At 34.5% G+C, this 19416-nt stretch overlaps 1 protein-coding gene and 1 non-coding gene across 2 annotated transcripts; one reads left to right on the top strand and one right to left on the bottom strand.

Moving 5' to 3' along the window:
- Positions 1 to 2240: 2240 nt before the first annotated feature.
- On the bottom strand, positions 2241 to 2313 carry Trnaa-agc (transfer RNA alanine (anticodon AGC)). Its single transcript has one exon. It is a non-coding gene; the product is annotated as a tRNA-Ala (tRNA).
- A 47-nt stretch (positions 2314 to 2360) lies between these two features.
- LOC128552143 (39S ribosomal protein L51, mitochondrial-like) lies at positions 2361 to 19208 on the top strand. Its single transcript, XM_053533159.1, has 6 exons — positions 2361 to 2450; positions 4158 to 4284; positions 5239 to 5395; positions 9026 to 9133; positions 15869 to 15931; positions 19026 to 19208. Exons 2-6 carry the CDS (start codon positions 4204 to 4206, stop codon positions 19178 to 19180), a joined length of 564 nt encoding a protein of 187 aa, XP_053389134.1. The 5' UTR covers positions 2361 to 2450; positions 4158 to 4203; the 3' UTR covers positions 19181 to 19208.
- Positions 19209 to 19416: the final 208 nt, after the last annotated feature.

Below are 19416 nucleotides of genomic sequence, written 5' to 3'. Positions count from 1 at the left end.
CATGTATCTTAGCACAGCTTGGCACGTGATGTTGATATGTCGCTGATAGAGTCATTAGTTGTCCGTTTTCTGTCTTATTTTACTAGATAGATCTTGTATGATAAGAAACGCCAACTGCAATTTTGGTTTGTACATTCTGTGAAAGTAAACAAAGATAATGAAAAAAAATCCTAATAAATCGATGGAGTTTTGTATTACACTCCGTTTTGGGGGCTAGCGGTACTAAGATGCTTTGTTCCTGGTTTGTCGAACTGATATATTTATCGTCTTGATCCATTTCCGAAGCGAAGGCACAAAAACACGGAAGTCTGAGGCCGACCAATTCTAAATGGGCGGATGCGGCTGCATTTTGACCTCGATTGTCGTGTCCTCGCAGTTTTACCCTATCAAGACTACAGCCAAAATTCTAATGATATATGTACTGGACTGATTTTTTAAAAGAAATTTGTTTCCCATGTGGATGCTTTTTTGAAGAAATCTATACCGCACGGGCCGGAGGATAGGAAGTGGTCGAAAAAGCTCACGACAACCACTGCGTTTTCAGGCAATCTAGTACGCACTATTTGAATGTTCAAACACTTCTATTTATAGTTATATAATTATGTATCATATTATCATTAGCACCGTTTTACGTAATACATGTATAAAAAAAAAAGCGTAAAGCATCAGTATTGCAGCTGATGTGTGTCGGTTGTGGCTATTGAAACTCGGTAGAATTTTGGTACCAGAATACGTTAAATTATAGCTATTTTTTGGCGTTTTGGTTTTAAAAACGTTCTTTTGTTAAATGTTTGGCATGATTATTACAGTATCTTATTACGGATCCTTGCTTAATCATTTCCTGTTTCATTTGTTACTTTATTGTTTCAATATTCAAGCTTTATCATTTTTATGCATTTTCATATTCAGATCCATCGCACTCACATGAGCTCAGGAACATAATAGTTTATTAAAATAATATGATCTAAAAAGGACGGACTTAGTGGTAACGGTAGTAGTAAGGCAGTAGACTATGAGTCAGAGGCCTTGAACTCGAGCTCCATTTCTTGATAAATGTCTTTACACCTGGCACGCCAAAGAACCAGATCTAGACGGTTCTGGAATAGGTGCTAACATTTCTTCTGGAGAAGTCGTAATGGTAAGCAATGGGGATCTTGTCTGAGGGGATTTTGTCTTACTTCCCATAGTACGTGCAATGATAGCGTTTATGCAGAAGCGTCCCTTAACATAACTAAATCATAATTTAAAAAGTCACTGGGTCCTAATTATAGGTGAAAGCAAGTCTTACTAAGGTAATAAAAAATCCTAAGTAACTAGAGGATTGAAAGTCCTACTTAGTACTTTGTGTCTCGTAATTAGACTTTTCCGTGTTTGGCAAACACGTAATTAGGACTCTTTATTAAGGAGACAGTTATTTTTTATTATTATACCTTACATAAATGTCCAATGCAAATTTTCCGTTAGTTTACTTGAACTTGAATACTGATATATCATATTCCCCAGTGATGTTATATCGCATGCGCAAAATCGTTATTTTCAATTTCTGCGCATGTGATAAGAGCCATAATTTCATATCACACGCGCGCAAAATCGCTATTTTGTTTTTCTGCGCATGTGATATTATTTTTTCATATATCCCGTTGAGAGATTGATACTTTCACATTGATTAAAAAGGCTGAGACGATACATTTTCAGACGATGCGCTTATATATACTTATGGAATAACTTTCCTTTTCAAGCGTTCATACATATGTGAACCCAGCCGATTTAATTTCTTTTTAATGATTTGTTCTATTGCATTCCTGAGAGGGTGATATGAAAAATGTTCACCCCTCGAAATAGTCGGTTAAAAAGCTCTTGCTGCTTATGCTGTACTGTTTTTCTGTCTCAACCTCACCTCAGTAGTAGTACTTGGCAACATGCCATTGTGGACATCTGCGCCAAGGGTGACATAATACAGTTGTGTACGGTGTAGTTGCAGACTTAAAATAAAATTCATCTGATCTAATCTTAAATATGAATATAGGCCTCGGTCGATATTCATATATCTCGCGGTGAATATTTTTCATATCGTCCTCTCAGGAATGCAATATTTATATAATAGCATGTAACAAAATTTGTTTAACAGTTTGTTAATACCACGCTAATTCGTGTTAGGGCTGGGTATAAGGACAAAAAAAAATAAACCAAGCTAAATCAGTGAATGTAGAGAAAAATTGCACAAGTTTTAAAAATTTAATTGGAGAATCCGGGTATCGATCCCGGTACCTCTCACATGCTAAGCGAGCGCTCTACCACTTGAGCTAATTCCCCGTTGTACTCATGATATGAAAACAAAGTATATATTTTCTATTGGTCCAGCCGACGACATTATGTGACTTCGGATTCTTTTTGTTCCTATCGGGGATGTAAATTTGTCCGAAACAAAGATTACTGACAGGCAAAATACGGTAAATAAAATTTTATAAAAACTGTCCTGCTGTGTTATTTTGTGCAACATTTCATTTTGCATTTCATCGATTTACTTGCAAAAGAACAGCGACATATTTTGAATAAATCTAATAATGTAACGAATTTAGTTAAACATAATCACAAAAAGTGGGTGGGGTATCCTTTTTTTCAATTTTCTCAGCACTGTCTTTTTAATTTGAAATTTTTATATAAAATCCACGACTGATCAACGTTATTTCGACATTTTCTAGAGTATCAGATACTTATATTCCCATAAAGAATGATATCGCAACTAAAAACAAAATGATTTTTTCAAATAAAATCAAAATTTATTGATTCAATTGTCAGAAAGATTCTGTAGTGATAGTAGGTTTATAGGCCACTTCCAACAGCCGTGCTGTTGGGTTAACCCTTTAGCGACGTGGTTGAGTGTCCGCCTACAGATCTCGGGGTCCGGGGTCCGAGCCCCAGTATGGACCTTGGTATTTTCAAAGAACTATAAAGGTAGTGGCTACGATTAAGGTACCGTTCCGTATTCCTAGACAACCCTATGAGGATAGGCTAGGATTACGGGAGTATTTTAAGAGGCATAAAGTATATGTTATACTTAACTTTTCATGCCTGCCTTATTATTTTGTGTTTTCTATCCGCTGTTTTGGGTTAGTATAATCTTAATGGCGGCGCGCGGAAATATATTAGAAATATGAGTGTCAAAATTAGATTTAAAAAAAAAAATCTATACTTTGAATTTTATGATTTATAACCATATTGTATGTTATTAAAGACCATTTGTGGTGACTTGATGAAAAAAAAATGCAGGTATATACAAAACATAGATAATTCTATATTTCCGCCCACCGCCATTAAGAGGTTAAAGGTCAGTAATTCAAATCCTTCTTTGTTTCATATAAAAAACGACAACTTCAGGTCGTCTTTACTTTTCTTTAGAGAACATCACTTTTTCCTACACCTATTTTTCATGAAAGTTCTATCACAAATAAACGAAAAAATGAAATGAAAATAGGGGGTTATGTAGTTCCTAGTGAAATGCCAGTCAGTTGTGGTCTGCTACCCTAAAAATGGCGCATATTTGCTCTCGTCCGCGCAATAAACACCTACTTCCGGTTTCGATCTGCAAAACTTGCCATGTGGGGTGTATGAACATGAAAACCGTCTCATTTCATGCAGAATGTATTCTAGTAGTGAAAAATGGTGATTAAAGCACTCATTCTACACGAATTTGCGCAAAAAATGGGAACCCGGGGAAGTTTTTGTATGTAAGCTGGTATCTCAGTATCAACTAATGGGAAAGGATTGAAATTTCACACACTTGTTCACTATCATGATATGACATGCAGAGCAAAGGTTCAATAACTCTACTTTGCATTTTACAAAATTATGCCCCTTTTTCAGCTTAGCAGTTTTTGGTTAAATTCTTATGTATAAGCTAGTATCTCAGTATCCAGTAATGGGAATGGATTAAAACTTCACACACTTGTCCACTGTCATGAGCTGATAAGCACTATGCAGGCTCCATAACCCTGTTTTGCATTTCTACTAAATAATGCCCCCTTTTCGACTTTTGTATTCATTTAATTGACAAGGCTATTGAATAGTCGAGCAATGCTGTCCTCCGACAGCTCTTGTTAATTGTTGAATTTACATTGTATAGCCATAGAATTTTTTATTCATCGTTACTCTTTCAGAATGAAAGGAGTTTAACAGCCCTGAAAGAAGAAGTGAGAGGTAACAATGTCCTGGGTGCTCAGAGGTGTGTCATATTGCAGGCAGATTGCCAGCAGGGTTACATTGCAGACCCATTCCAATAGTCAGGTAAATAGATTGGTGAGAATTAAGAAAAAAAGGTATTGGGTTCTGATAAACTGCTTATATTATCCTTGCTTTTGATATTTGATCATGTTGATAGAACTGTTTTGAATGTAAGTTGTATTAGTTTGTACTCACATTAAACATATTTAATTTAATATTTAAAGGATAGAGGCATAGAACTAATTTAAAAGTTGTGCAGATTCATTCAAAACGTAATATCTATTAAATATCGTGATATCTACCACATGAAAAAATATTTTTGAAAAAGCTATTACATGTTATGAAAACAAAATCTGAACACTATAATTTACATTTATTTTAATAATATCAGGGGTCTTGAAAAGAGTCATAGTCCTGTGAATGTGAAGGATTTTTTTCTGGCCTTGATTTGATTTACATGGACAAGTCGTCCTTAGTTTACAAAATAAAAACATTTAGAGTAGTGCAGCTTGTTCGAGAAAATGGAAGCATTTATCTGTAAAACATAGACTAAAGTCTAAATCCTGACTATGGAAATTTATGTAGATCAAACCATGTATTAATGGCAACATTTGTGTTGATGAATTCAGGAACATTTCCATCTTTCTTACAATTGGATACATGACAAAAACGTCCGACATGAAAACATTGTCAATCAGGTCACAAAATCAGCTTGAAATTAGCAGATCTCAAAAATGTGCACACATATCTTTACACTTTATTTGACCAAAAAAAATTTATTTCTTAAGCAGTGAGCAACATCTCCATATTTTTAAACCCTTTGAACAATTTTACAATACATAGGGTTTGGGAAACTGCTGGACAGATTGGTTGACAATTACGGTCTGATGGAAAGAAAATTTGACATACTGACAATAATTTACATGATTCATTTTTAACCCCGATGCTAGTATTTTCATGAGCACTTTTATTGTTTGTATAATAAACCAGAATATTTTCAGTTAACCTGTATTTCAGATTGGTTCCTCTTTCTTGAATGCACAGAGCACATCAGTAATGTGTTCCAGTGTGAGATGTAAGACAGAAATTCCACAATACAAGTTCCCGGCTCCTTCCCCATACAAAACACCAGGACCTCACCGCTATGGATACAATAATAAACTCTTTGATGGAGGTAATTTAATAATGAAAAACTGAATTTTTATACATTATCAATACTGGTTTAGAACTTTAATCCAATGAGGATTTAGCTCACTTCCGTACAAGGTGCTTAAAGACAAGCTACAAATGTACATGTATTGTTATTTTCCTAAGTCATGGTCCTTCATACATCTGTCAAGAATTTTACTGTTTACACATTTGAGAAGAAAACATTTTAATACTAATGCAAAATGCATATGGCCACATTAATAAGGTGAAGTTTGTTACTGTAATAACACAGTTTATGGTATCATTTGGAAAAATCCCCCGCCACGAGTGGTTAGGGGTTATAGGAATAATATAATATATATAATAATGTCCGTCTGTCTGTAACATTTTGTGTCCAATCTGTATCTCCTCAACCCCTTGAAGGATTTTCATGAAACTCTGGTCAAATGATCACCTCATTAAGACAATGTGCAGAACGCATGAGTCAGCCATGTGGACTCAAGGTCAAGGTCACAACACAAGGTCAAAGGTTTGAGCCTTCCATTTTGTGTCCGCTCTGTATCTTCTTAACTCCTTGAAGGATTTTCAAATTCATTGATGTTGTCATACATGGACTATGAAATATACTTAACAATGTCAATGCTTTCACACAATACCATCAACCTTTTCCCTATCCATAACAGTAGTGGGGGATATAGCTATCTTTTAGACTGCCTTGTTACTGTAGCTTGCCTACTCCAAGAATAAGTAGAGCTATTGCAATTACCCATGGATTGACATTGGAGTCAGGAGTTGGTTAAGTTTTAATTGTGAGCTGGTATCTCAGGATCGGCATATCAAAATGGATAGAAACTTATCACAGTTGTACACAGTGTGAGTGATCATCTTATATGTAATTCAAAGATTATGTAACTCTGTTTTGCAATTATACATAGTTATTTCCCATTTTTAGCCCACCATCATCAGCTGGTGGGCTATTCAAATCACTCTGCGTCCATGGTCCATCGTCCGTCCGTCCTTCCGTTAATAATTTCTCGTTATCGCATCTCCTCAGAAAGTCCTAGGGGGAATTTGTCCAAACTTTGTCAGAGTGATGTATTGGTACCCTAGTTGTGTCCCCCTGAAAATCAGACAGGTTCAACAATTTTTGAGTGAGTTATGGCCCTTTGTTTATTTTTATAATTTACATAGATTTATATAGGGAAAAACTTTGAAACACTTCTTGCCCAAAACCACAGGGCCCAGGTCTTTGATATTTTGTATGTGACATTACCTAGTGGTCTTCTATTAATATTATTCAAATTATTTCCCTAGGGTCAAATATGATCCCGCCCTGGGGGTCACATGGTTTACATAGACTTATATAGAGAAAAACTTTGAAAATCTTCTTGTCCAAACCACAAAGCCTAGAGCTTTGATATTTGTAATGTAGCATCATCTAGTGGTTCGCTACCAAGTTTTTAAAAATTATCCCCCTAGGGTCAAATATGGTCCCGCCTTGGACCACATGCATAGGTTTGTGTACCGAAACAAACTTTGACCTTGACATTGACCTAGTGACCTACTTTCACATTTTTGAAGGTACAGGCTTCAAATTTGGACCACATGCATAGGTTTGTGTTCCAAAATAAAATTTGACCTTGATTTTGACCTACTGACCTACTCTTACATTTCTAAAGCTACAGCCTTCAAATTTTGACCACATGCATAGTTTTGTGTACCGAAATGAACTTTGACCCTCAGATTGACATAGTGACCTACTTTCACATTTCTGAAGCTACATGCTTCAAATTTGGACCACTTGGATAGTTTTGTGTTTTGACTTGAAATTTGACCTTGATTTTTACCTAGTACCTACTTTCATATTTCTCAAGCTACAGCCTTCAAATTTGAAGCACATGTATTGTCTTGTGTACCAAAATGAACTTTGACCTTGAAATTGATCTAGTGACCTACTTTCACATTTCTCAAGCTATAGCTTTCAAATTTGGACCACATGCATGGACCACATGCACAGTTTTATGTACTGAAATGAACTTTGACCATGATTTTGACCTTGAGCCAGTCTTGAAATTTGGAACATTCAAAAACGGCTCAGTGGTGGGCGCCAAGATCACTCTGTGATCTCTTGTTGACTGTAAGGTTATGTTTTGGTATGTAAGCTGGTATAACTGACCACTTGAGGGAATGGATTGAAACTTATTATACTTGTTGTCTGTGATGATTTGACATGCAATGCTTAGGTCACGTTAGGTGTCATTACTTTATTTTGCTTTTTCCCAAAGTAATGTTCTCTTTCAACGTAGCAAATTTCTTCTTATCATTGATTCAAACTAAGCATCGTAAAAGGGGCAAGATCTATGACTCAAAATTGTTGCCCTGTATTGGTTTATGTCTGTCTTTAGCTCCACTATTCGGAGAATGGTGGGGGCTATTCTCTAAGGTTAAAGTTTTTCGGCAACCTTTGTTTTTCTGTCATATCTTTGTTACTATTGCTTATATCTTACTGTAACTTTACATAAACATTGTCAGGCATACAAACAAAGTATGTACAGGCGCTGGGCCCATTTTATCCAAGGTCAAGGTCACCAAGGTGTTTATCGGCAACCTTTGTTTTTCTGTCATATCTTTGTTACTATTGCTTATATCTTACTGTAACTTTACATAAACATTGTCAGGCATACAAACAAAGTATGTACAGGCGCTGGGCCCATTTTATCCAAGGTCAAGGTCACCAAGGTGTTATACTTGGGTTATTTTTAAGGTTAGTTTTTCGGCAACCTTTGTTTTTCTGTCAAATCTTTGTTACTATTGCTTATGTCTTACTGTAAGTTCACATAAACAATGTCCAGCATACAAACAAAATATGTGCAGGGACTTGGCCCATTATACCCAAGGTCAAGGTCACAAAGTTGTTATACTTGGAATTATTTTCATGTTAAATTTTTTTCGAAAGCTTCGTTTAAAGACATCTCTTTTCTACTTTAAAAGATAATAAATGACTTGAAATTAAAAAATATTTCTTTATAATCATCATCTCTGTGTGTGGCTACAAACCCCTTAACTCTTATTATATTTAGGCAGAATTATGCCCCTTTTGTACTTAAACTTTTTTTGCAATCTTCGCTTTCTTGATATTACTTTAATGCAATATAAGATAAAGACTTGAAGCTTAAAATGTATCTTTATCATCATCATCTGCATGTGTGGTAACAATCCCCATAACTCTGATTTGTGTTTTTGACCAAATTATGCCCCTTTTATACTTAAATTTTTTAACAAACTTCGTTTTCTGGACATAACTTTGGTACTGTATAAGATAATGACTTGAAACTCAAAATATATCATTACCATCATCATCTGCATGTGTTGTAACAATCCCAATAACTCTAATTTGTGTTCTTGACAGAATTATGCCCCTTTTAAAGTAGAGGTCTCTTATTGAGACATATATTCATTTTACTGTCAAATCCCCGAATAGTGGAGCGCGCTGTCTTACGGACAGCTCTTGTTACTATCTTATTTTTTCAGTGACAAACAGCTTGTGACAAAGCTTTTGAATTTTCAAAAGTTGCTGTCCTCAGCGGCTTTGTTAATACAAATAGAAAATTGCACATGACAGTTGGAGAAAAATGCAGATATTTTCCCATTACAGGACCACTACCAAGAGGTTTAAGTGAGCCTGTCCAGAATTTGAAGAAGTACAAGCCTAAAAATGTGTGGAGTAAGAAGAGGGCAACTTTCGGACAAAATGATTACATCGGTAAATGTCAACATTTTTCCCCATAGAAAAAGGAATATTGAGCATTGTGGTCCCAAGGTGTTTTGTTTTGTCATACTTCTCTTTAACTTTTGTGGTGAAGTTGGCCAAGGGATAATGTTGTCTGCAGAGTTTTGTGAACAAGTAAAAATGGCCTTGTGTTCACTAAATAACATTCAGCAAAACCACTGAATTGTCTTGTAAATGCTCTAATATTTGAGCCGCACACTGAGAAAACCAACATAGTGCATTTGCGACCAGTGAAATTGTAGTTAAATTTCTATTTAAGAAAATGTTATCAAAGTTGTAATTTTCCCATATATTCCTTTTAACAAAAAAATTCATGAGGTCCAAATTTTTCAGATCAGTCTAGCAAAAAATGAAGCACACGACCCTATCTTTTTTATTTGCTGAATTTTCTAAGTATATTTTGAATTTTTGAAAAATCTTGGTTTAATCAAATTCTACGTTGTAGAAAAAATGTTGACCCAAATGTGAAGAACTACCATAATGCTTGTTTAGGAATGTGTTAGATATCAAAGCTTAAAGAGAATTCCTATATTTTTTTTTCTTTCATAGAATTTTTTTAAATTCACATATATGATAGGAAAATTTGTGCTGAAAACAATGAACAAATAAAAACAATAGGTCACCAGGCTTGTTTTTGTGAAAAATTGTTTTGAACACACCCAATGTTGCTGAAATTGCTAGCGAGTTTTCAACATTTTCATAATATTCTGCTTTTTTATAAATACCAACCAAAATATACATCAAGACAGCACAGTAAAGTTTTTTCTTTTTACAGATTTTATCATATACTTATTTGATATCATAGTCATATTTGTAATACTCTATCCTTACAATAATGGGTACAAATGAAAAAAAAGTGCTGTTTCATATTTACTTTTGTGAACTTTTTTCAGTGAAAAATACCCATAGTAAAGAATATTTTTTTAAATTTTGAAAAAATTCTTTCATAGAATGTTTCCCTATTTTTCTTGTATAAAGATAATTGTATTGTGAGCATAAAAATGGCTAAAAATGTATGGGTTACCAGGCTAAATTTTATGTTAAGACCGCTAGAATACAACACCTGTTCGGACGGAAAATGGCGTGAACCTGGCCAAATTGATTACATGTATGTCTGCTAGAAGTTAAAAAAAAGTTTTAAAATTCTTAATTCTTTCTATAATTGAATACTAAATAATCTGAAAGGTGATATTGTCTTATCAGTACTAAGTCAATTTACATGTAACATTATATGAACAACACTGTCTTTGTACCAAAATGCGATTTGAAAACACAACCACAAAAATTGCAAGATACCTGTCAGGCATGATACTTGTCAATACAACATAAACCAGTATCAACATTTGATTACTGATAAAACTTATCAGAAATGCTATTTCATTCAAGATTCCTCATATTTAAGACTGTATGTAACATGTTTCAACAAATGTTGACTTCAGTTCAGTTTTCCATAGAAAGTGTCGGCTGCGCAGAAAGATGCGCATAAAAAACTATCGGAATTCCCTTTAATACAGTGATTTAAGTTTGGTAATGTGTTCATGTCAAAGTTTATACTGAATCAGGCTTGGGGTAAACGAATACAGTAATTGTAATCACTTGTAATTGATTACTCAAATGCAAGTATTCAAATGTGTTTGATTACTCACCTGTAATGTAATGTAATCAATTACAGTGAATTTTCTGCCTGTAATTATGAATATTGTGATTACTGGAGGAATAGTATGACACCAGGGTATAAATATATAAATTAACAATGTATTAAGTTATTATCTAATATTCTTGCTTCACTTCATCTTGAGAATATTCCTAAGAAGTTCAAAATAGTCAAAAACATTTCAGTTCATTATTATCCATAAACAATTGAGAGGTTTGCCATAGTCTTAACTTATTAAGGATCAATAATACACAGTGTCACCTACATTATCACAGTTGAGAAAATATGGCATTTAGCAGTTAATATACCGACAATTTACACAATGCCCCTGAGTAATGCATGACATGCCTGAATTGAAATCAGAATGTAATTATTAGATTACAGCTAATTTATCCTTCAAAATGCACTGAGATTTTTGTGAGCAGTCCTTTCTCTGCATGATATAATTGCAACCAAACAGTCCTTTCTACACTGTTGAATGTGCCCATCCATAATTTCTGGGGGTACATTGTTGATAAGTTTTCGTGGAAAAAGTAAAGCTGTTGCACTCACTCTAGCATCAGTGTTGGTGTCGGCATCGCGGTTGGTTAAAGTATTTGATAAAGTCAAAAATATCTGTTACTATCAAAGCTATTGACTTGAAACTTAAAATAGATAATTACTGTCAAAGTCTACACCAGGAGAAACAATCCCCATAACTCTGGTTTGAATTTTGACAGAGTTATGCCCCTTTTTAACTTAGAATTTTTTGTTAAACTTTTTATAGTTAATTATGTTTTTACTTGCAAAGCTCTAATTCAGAGAAAATCTGAGCATTGATTTTATATAAAAAATACCTGGAAACATAAATACTGAATAGTAGAAAATGATTATGTTTTTAGTTTCTTTCTCACAATTTTTAATAAAGGTTAAATAAATGCAATAAATTTCACAAGTTAATGATGATTAAGTGTAATGATACTCTACAGTGAGAAACAATGTCAAAAAGTGAAGTTTCTCGCTTTCCAGACATAAATGAATCATTATCTTTAAATAAAGTTAGAAACCATATATTCAGTTATATATACCTATATTTCTGTCATTCAAACAAATGGTTATATTGAAAGTAATCAAATGTAATCATGATACTTGATTGTAATGTAATCAATTACTGACAGATGTAATCAGCCCCAATCCTGATACTGTAGAGATAGACCCGAAAATTTTCAATGATTGTTATACATTAAATAAAGTCTATAAATTTATTTCCAAGTCCTTCAAATACCCAAAAATGATTTCACAAATGTGAAGTTTATGATAGTTTTGTTAATATCAATAACAGAAGTTTTAATTTTTAATTTAAAGTTGTGATCCTCAAAGAACGACAACTGTTGCCTTTGGCTAGTACTTATAAGCAGAGATATCTATTTCCCCTGCAATTACACAATTGAGTGGAAAATGAAAACTGTTTTAGACACAATATCATACTTTTTTGCACAACAAAAACATTAAGGATTTATTCATATGTGTTTGATTTACCCCTCAAGACATGGTTCCTATGATTTTGTCAACTTACTTATGGTAAAAAGTTAACTTTTAACAAGCCAATAATAAAATGAAGTACCAGTAAGTAATTAATAGTGCAGATAATACAGTTTTGCTTGTATCAAAATGTCACAATAGAAGCACTTTCGTAATACAGAACACCTGGTAGGATTAGTAAAGGTGCAATTATATTGATCTCTGTTTCCTATGCCTAGATACTGATGTTAGTTTAGGAATGTGTTAGATATCAAAGTTTATGGTGATGTTAGTTTTTATCTCGACTATACAAAGTATATGGAGAGCTATCTACTCGACCCAGCGTAGGCGTCCTTCCACATCCCCACCTTGGTTAAAGGTTTTTTTTTTTACATATTCTCTTTTTTCTCCTTATCTTTGTAATTACTTGATGAATTTGTTTCAAATTTAAAAAAGTAATTCCTCATCATCACCCACATCATATGTTATAAGGGCCATATCCTGACTCTTAATATTTCATGAATTATGCCCCCTTTTTACTTAGAATTTCAGGTTAAAGTTTTGATGCACTTTCACTCTATCTTAATTATTACTAAATGGATTTGATTCAAACTGAAGGTACATGTTCCACAACATCTCCCACATCATATGACACAAGGTACATAACTCTGGTACCAATATTTAATGAATTATCCCCCACATTTACTTTGAATTTCAGGTTAAAGTTTTGATGCACTTTCACTCAATCTTAGTTATTACCAGATGGATTTGATTCAAACTTAAAGCCGTTTTTCAACATCATCACTCACATCATATGACACAAGAGCCATAACTACTGCATCAGTATTTGATGAATTATCTCCCCTTTTTAGCTCGACTATTCGAAGAATAGTCTAGCTATTCTACTCACCCTGGCGTCGGCGTCGGTGTCGGCGTCGGCGTCACACCTTGGTTAAGTTTTTGCATGCAAGTACATACAGCCATCAATTAAAGGCATATAGCTTTGAAACTTATTTTTTCTTTTTCTAGGTCAATAACCAACCTCTCTGGGTCAAGTCCCATAACTGTGACATGTATTTTGAGCAAATTATGCCCCCTTTTGGACTTAGAAAATTTTGGTTAAAGTTTTACATGCAAGTTACTATCTCCAAAACTAATGCAGATATTGATTTGAAACTTCACATGTGTCTTTGGGGTTATAAAACTAGTTGATAGCAGCAAGTCCCATAACTCTGACTTTCATTTTGGCCAAATTATGCCCCCTTTTGGACTTAGAAAATTCTGGTTAAAGTTTTGCGTGCAAGTACATACAGCTATTTCTAAAAGGCATATAGATTTGAAACTTACTTTTTCTTTTTCTAGATCAATTACCAACCTCACTGGGTCAAGACCCATAACTCTGACATCTTTTTTGAGCAAATTATGCCCCCTTTTAGACTTAGAAAATTTTGGTTAAAGTTTTACATGCAAGTTATTATCTCCAAAACTGATGCAGATATTGATTTGAAACTTCACATGTGTCTTCGGGGTTATAAAACTAGTTGATAGCAGCAAGTCCCATAACTCTGACCTTCATTTTGGGCAAATTATGCCCCCTTTTGGACTTAGCAAATTCTGGTTAAAGTTTTGCGTGCAAGTACATACAGCTCTTTCTAAAAGGCATATAGATTTGAAACTTATTTTTCCTTTTTCTAGATCAATTACTAACCTCACTGGATCAAATCCCATAACTCTGGCATGTATTTTGGGCAAATTATGCCCCCTTTTGGACTTTGAAAATTCTGGTTAAAGTTTTACATGCAAGTTTCTATCTCCAAAACTAATGCAGATATTGAATTGAAACTTCACGTGTATTCGGGGTTATAAAACTAGTTGATAGCAGCAAGTCCCATAACTGATATGCATTTTGGTCAAATTATTCCCCCTTTTGAACTTAAAACTCTTTTGATATTTAACCTTTTTGGGTAATATTTTCCTGCTTCTGGGACAATATTTCGAGTAGTCGAGCTTGGCTGTCTTACGGACAGCTCTTGTTCTAGATCAAATACCTACCTCATTTGGTCAAGTCCCAAAACTCTGACATGTATTTTGGGCAAATTATGCCCCCTTTTGGACTTAGAAAATCCTGGTTAAAGTTTTACATGCAAGTAACTATCTCCAAAACTACTACAGATATTAAATTGAAACTTCACATGTGTCTTCGGGGTTATAAAACTAGTTGATAGCACCATAACTCTGACATGTATTTTGGGCAAATTATGCCCCCTTTTGGACTTAGAAAATCCTGGTTAAAGTTTTGCGTGCAAGTACATACAGCTATTACCAAAAGGCATATAGCTTCGAAACTTATTTATTCTTTTTCTAGGTCAATTACCAACCTCACTGGATCAAGTTCCATAACTCTTAACATGTATTTTGAGCAAATTATGCCCCCTTTTGGACTTAGAAAATTCTGGTTAAAGTTTTACATGCAAGTTACTATCCCCAAAACTAATGCAGATATTGAATTGAAACTTAACATGTTTCTTCGGGGTTACAAAACTAGTTGATAGCAACAAGTCCCATAACTCATGTATTTTGGTCAAATTATGTCCCCTTTCGAACTTAAAACTCTTTTGATATTTAACATTTTGGGTAACAATTTCCTGCTTCTGTGACAATATTTCGAATAGTCGAGCTTGGCTGTCTTACGGACAGCTTTTGTTACTTAGAATTTCAGGTTTTTGTTTTGGTATATTTTTGCTCTATCTCAGTCATCACAAAATGGATTTGATTCAAATTTAAGATAGTTGTTACACCTTATCACCCACATCATATAACACAAGGTGCAGAACTATGGCACCAATTTTTCATGAATAATGCCCCTTTTTACTTAGACTTTGAGGTTAATTTTGATGCATTTTCACTATATCTTAGTAATTACTAAATGGATTGGATTCGAACTTACAGTAGTTGTCGTGTCATACCAAAGACGTAAAAAATGGTACTAGTAGCTTCCTCGTTTGGCGCTCAGCATTAATAGGATAGTGCTAGGACTGTTCAGCCCGGTGTCAGTGTAATGTGACTGGGTGGGGTATCATGCCACGTGTCTACAGTGTGATATTCCATTGAGGCAGCAGTATAAAATTGGGCATTGTGCTCGCTACTACAAGTAGACACTGTCGTTTATATGTCTGAAACATTGTTGAAAAAGATGTTAAACCCGAACACACATATACAATAGTTGTTCCACATCATCACCCACTTTATATGATACAAGGTGTATAACTCAATATTTTATGAATTATGTCCCCGTTTTGCTTAGAATTGTACTTATTTAGTGTTTTGATACACTTTATCTCTTATCACTTAGTATTTTTGACACAAACTCAAGCTATTGTGCAATATCTTATCCAGCATTGGAGTCATTAAACATTCCAGTGACTGAGCTCCAGCTTCCTCAGATATGCCCAGTTTCACTATCTAGCATCAAAATAGTCGGGCACGTTGTCTCCTCTGACAGCTCTTGCTAATGTGTTAGGTATCAAAGCCTGTACTGCTTATATAACTTTCAGATATACTGGGAGATTCAAACTTGCGTCCAGTTGACATTATCAAGGCACCTGCATGGTTGAGAGGTTTGTAAAATGTCTTTATACTCAGTAACAATTGAAAGATATTTTGACTAGATGCAAGAGCCATGTCTGAAAGTTTTGCTTTAACACTTTGGCTCATGGTTTTAAATTTAAGTTAGTAAAAGCGACAGCAAATGCAGCTGCATGAAAAATGCAAAGCAAACTGACTTCCTGTTATTCTGATAGTTGGTAAAATCTTAACCTTCAGTCTGCCAATTTTCTAATAAGGACTGGTCCATCATTAAATTGGACAGTACCGTTTACTATTTGAAGGTGTGTTCAATAAAAATTTACTGAATAGCACACAGTGCAGACCATGATCAGTCTGCAAGGACGTGCAGGGTGATCTTGGTCTGAACTGGATGCAAAGACAGAATCAGTTGCGGCCAGCAGGCTAGCTGTTAAACAAGAAAGCTGTTCATATCAGATATATTGATACAATTGTCAGTAATCAGCTTAAATAAATGATATCTCTGGAAATTGTGCAATTATACATAATCAGTAGAGGATCCTTGAAATTGTCCTTGGAAACGTCTTTGGAAACAACATTTGCTAATTACTATCACAGGAAATTGATTTACCATCAAACTGCTTTATTTTCTGTTTGATTATGTAATTATCCGACAGCTCTGGTTATCCTTTTAAAGTTTTGATAAGCTTTTGTAGGATAGGTTAGTGTTTATTTATGTGTATTTACAAAGTTTAATCAGCTATGGGATACCCACTTTTAAACCTTTTTTCTTTTTTGGAACCCTGTAGACACTGAATAAGGAAGTAAGACAGTTTGGTTCACACTTAGGCCTTTTTGTACTTTTTTCTTTCTTTTTTCTTGGCAGAGGTCCTTTTTTCCTTTTTTTTCTCTGTTTGGGACCTCTTGTTCTCTAATGAGAGGCTTATAGACTTAGAGAAATAATAAGACTGGCTTAAAATTACATATTGACATATATTTTGGTCTGTTTTATGAAAGATAAATAAGCTGCTTGATAATACCTCTCTCTTAAAAATCCCCTGTTTCTAGGACTGAAAATTTTTAGAACTATTTTGTAAGATTAATCCCTTTGAACAAGGCATTAAATATATTGATTAACCTTTGTGAACTAGGTATTGTAGTTAAACTGATTTATAAATCATTGTGAATTAGGTATTGAATAGTTTGATAACATTGTTACTACACTAAGTATATACTACCGGGTATGCTCTGAAATTTGTTTAACTTATATCTATGTTTATATTATGTCTGTAAGATGTGATGCGGGATGGGTCCCCGACCCCATCACATCATGGACGGGGATAATAAATGGGCCCCTTGTGGGCTGAAATTAAAAAAAAAAAGTTTAATCAGCTATGAGCGGCGCAGAGACCTGAGTCTGATTAAGATTAACAAACACTAACCTACTTAGTGTTTGAAATTATTTTTGTATCCCCCGACAACGAAGTTGTAAGGGGGGGGGGTATACTGGTTTCAGGTTGTCTGTCTGTCTGTCTGTCCGTCTGTCTGTCTGTCCGTCTGGCCGTCTGTCCATAGACGCAATCTTGTGCGCACCATCTCTCCTTATCCCCTTGACAGAATTTAATGAAACTTCACACAAGTGATCAGTACCAACAGTAGTTGTGCATGGGGCATGTTAGGTTCTTTTAGAAAAAAAATTTGCAGAGTTATGGGACTTTGTTTTTTTGTTACTATACTATATACATAGACACAATCTTGTGCGCACCATCTCTCCTCATCCCCTTGACACAATTTAATGAAACTTCACACAAGTGATCAGTAACAACCATAGTTATGCATGGGGCATGTTAGGTTCTTTCAGAAAAAAAATTTGCAGAGTTATGGGACTTTGTTTTTTTGTTACTATACTATATACATAGACACAATCTTGTGCACACCATCTCTCCTCATCCCCTTGACACAATTTAATGAAACTTCACACAAGTGATCAGTAACAACAGTAGTTGTGCATGGGGCATGTTAGGTTCTTTCAGCGACAAAAATTGCAGAGTTATGGGACTTTGTTTCTTGTTAACATACTATGTACATACAGTCTGCATATGCAATCTTGTGCGTGCCTAATCTACCAAACCCTTACACACAGTTTAATGAAACTTCACACAAGTGATCAGTACCAACCCTAGTTGTGCATGATGCATGTTACATTCTTTTAGATAAATATTCTGCATAGTTATGGGACTTTGTTTTTTGTTACTTTACTGTATACATACAGTCTATATACATACAGTCCACATAATTATGCAATCTTGTGTGCGTCAAATTGCAATGTACTGTGTCAGTGCATGCGGGGGGTACATTCATCACCTTTAGTGATAGCTCTAGTTTGTTTCTGGATGACGTCGGAGCGAATTAAAGAAACACACCTCTTGTCCCTTCTATACACATGACTAACCTGATTAATAAATGACTGCAAGTTAATGCTGATTTACTAAAGTAAATTGCCCTAAAATTTGAAAAATACTGCAGTGCCATTGGACAAAAAAAAATTCAAACACTAATGTTAGTTAATGTAGAGAACAATTAGATAATATTTTCAAATACTGGAGTGAGCTCTCATTGATTGCTCTATTTTTAAATAGTTTTGTAGATTACATACAAATACAGTTGGGATGATTGTATAGACAGAAACAGCTTAACGACATACTAGAATGAAATTTCATATGTGAAAATGTGAACAATTTCTGCATAAAGTTCAAGTCAATAAAAAAATAATACGTTTATGTGTATAAATAGTACTACACACTAGGTATAAAATAGAACACACATCATACATGTATGGCTAGTATGAATGTGTACTACCATTAAAAAGCTGGAAGTTTTTTCAACAATTTGCTGCTGTTGCATGACATTTAAATATGAATGTAGCTCTATATACCCACACAATTAATTTGTATTTTAGTATATTTTTCAAATAAAATACATTTGATAAGGATTTTCTAATTTTGAAGTAAATATCTCAGGATAAAATACATCAGTGAAAGACAGGCATAAAATGTCTTTAATAGAATTCATTGTATACTGTTTTCGACCTCATTAAGAGCTACTGTTTTGAGTTTGTTGTTGAATTATTCTGTTGTATTCTTTCAGGTTTCAATGGTAATGAAATGCAGCGTTTAATACGCAGAATGCAGTATGAAGGTGATAAGATCAGACAGTTGTACCCTACCCACTATCATAATAACTGGAAGAGAATTAAGTTTCTGTACAAGAAATACAATAAGAGACGTGGACATTATAATTGATAGATGAAATAAAGTTATATTAACAGTGTACAGAGCTTACCTTATTTATTTACACTGTATAATGCTTTTTAAGCAAAATATAGTCCTTTTTTAGGCCTTCTTTAGAAGCACATCCAGAATTATGTCTCCTCCTGTTGACTTCCCGCAGCATCAACGCCAGTCCACTTGGGGGTTCACTTGGTACCACTCAAAGGGGGGCCCATCCGACACTACCACCTCGCACTGGTACCCCTCAC

The sequence above is a fragment of the Mercenaria mercenaria genome, unplaced genomic scaffold (genome assembly GCF_021730395.1).
Source record: "Mercenaria mercenaria strain notata unplaced genomic scaffold, MADL_Memer_1 contig_2077, whole genome shotgun sequence".
NCBI lineage: Eukaryota > Metazoa > Mollusca > Bivalvia > Venerida > Veneridae > Mercenaria > Mercenaria mercenaria.
Note: the sequence above shows the minus strand (reverse complement) of the source record. Positions and strands in the feature narration are given on the sequence as shown.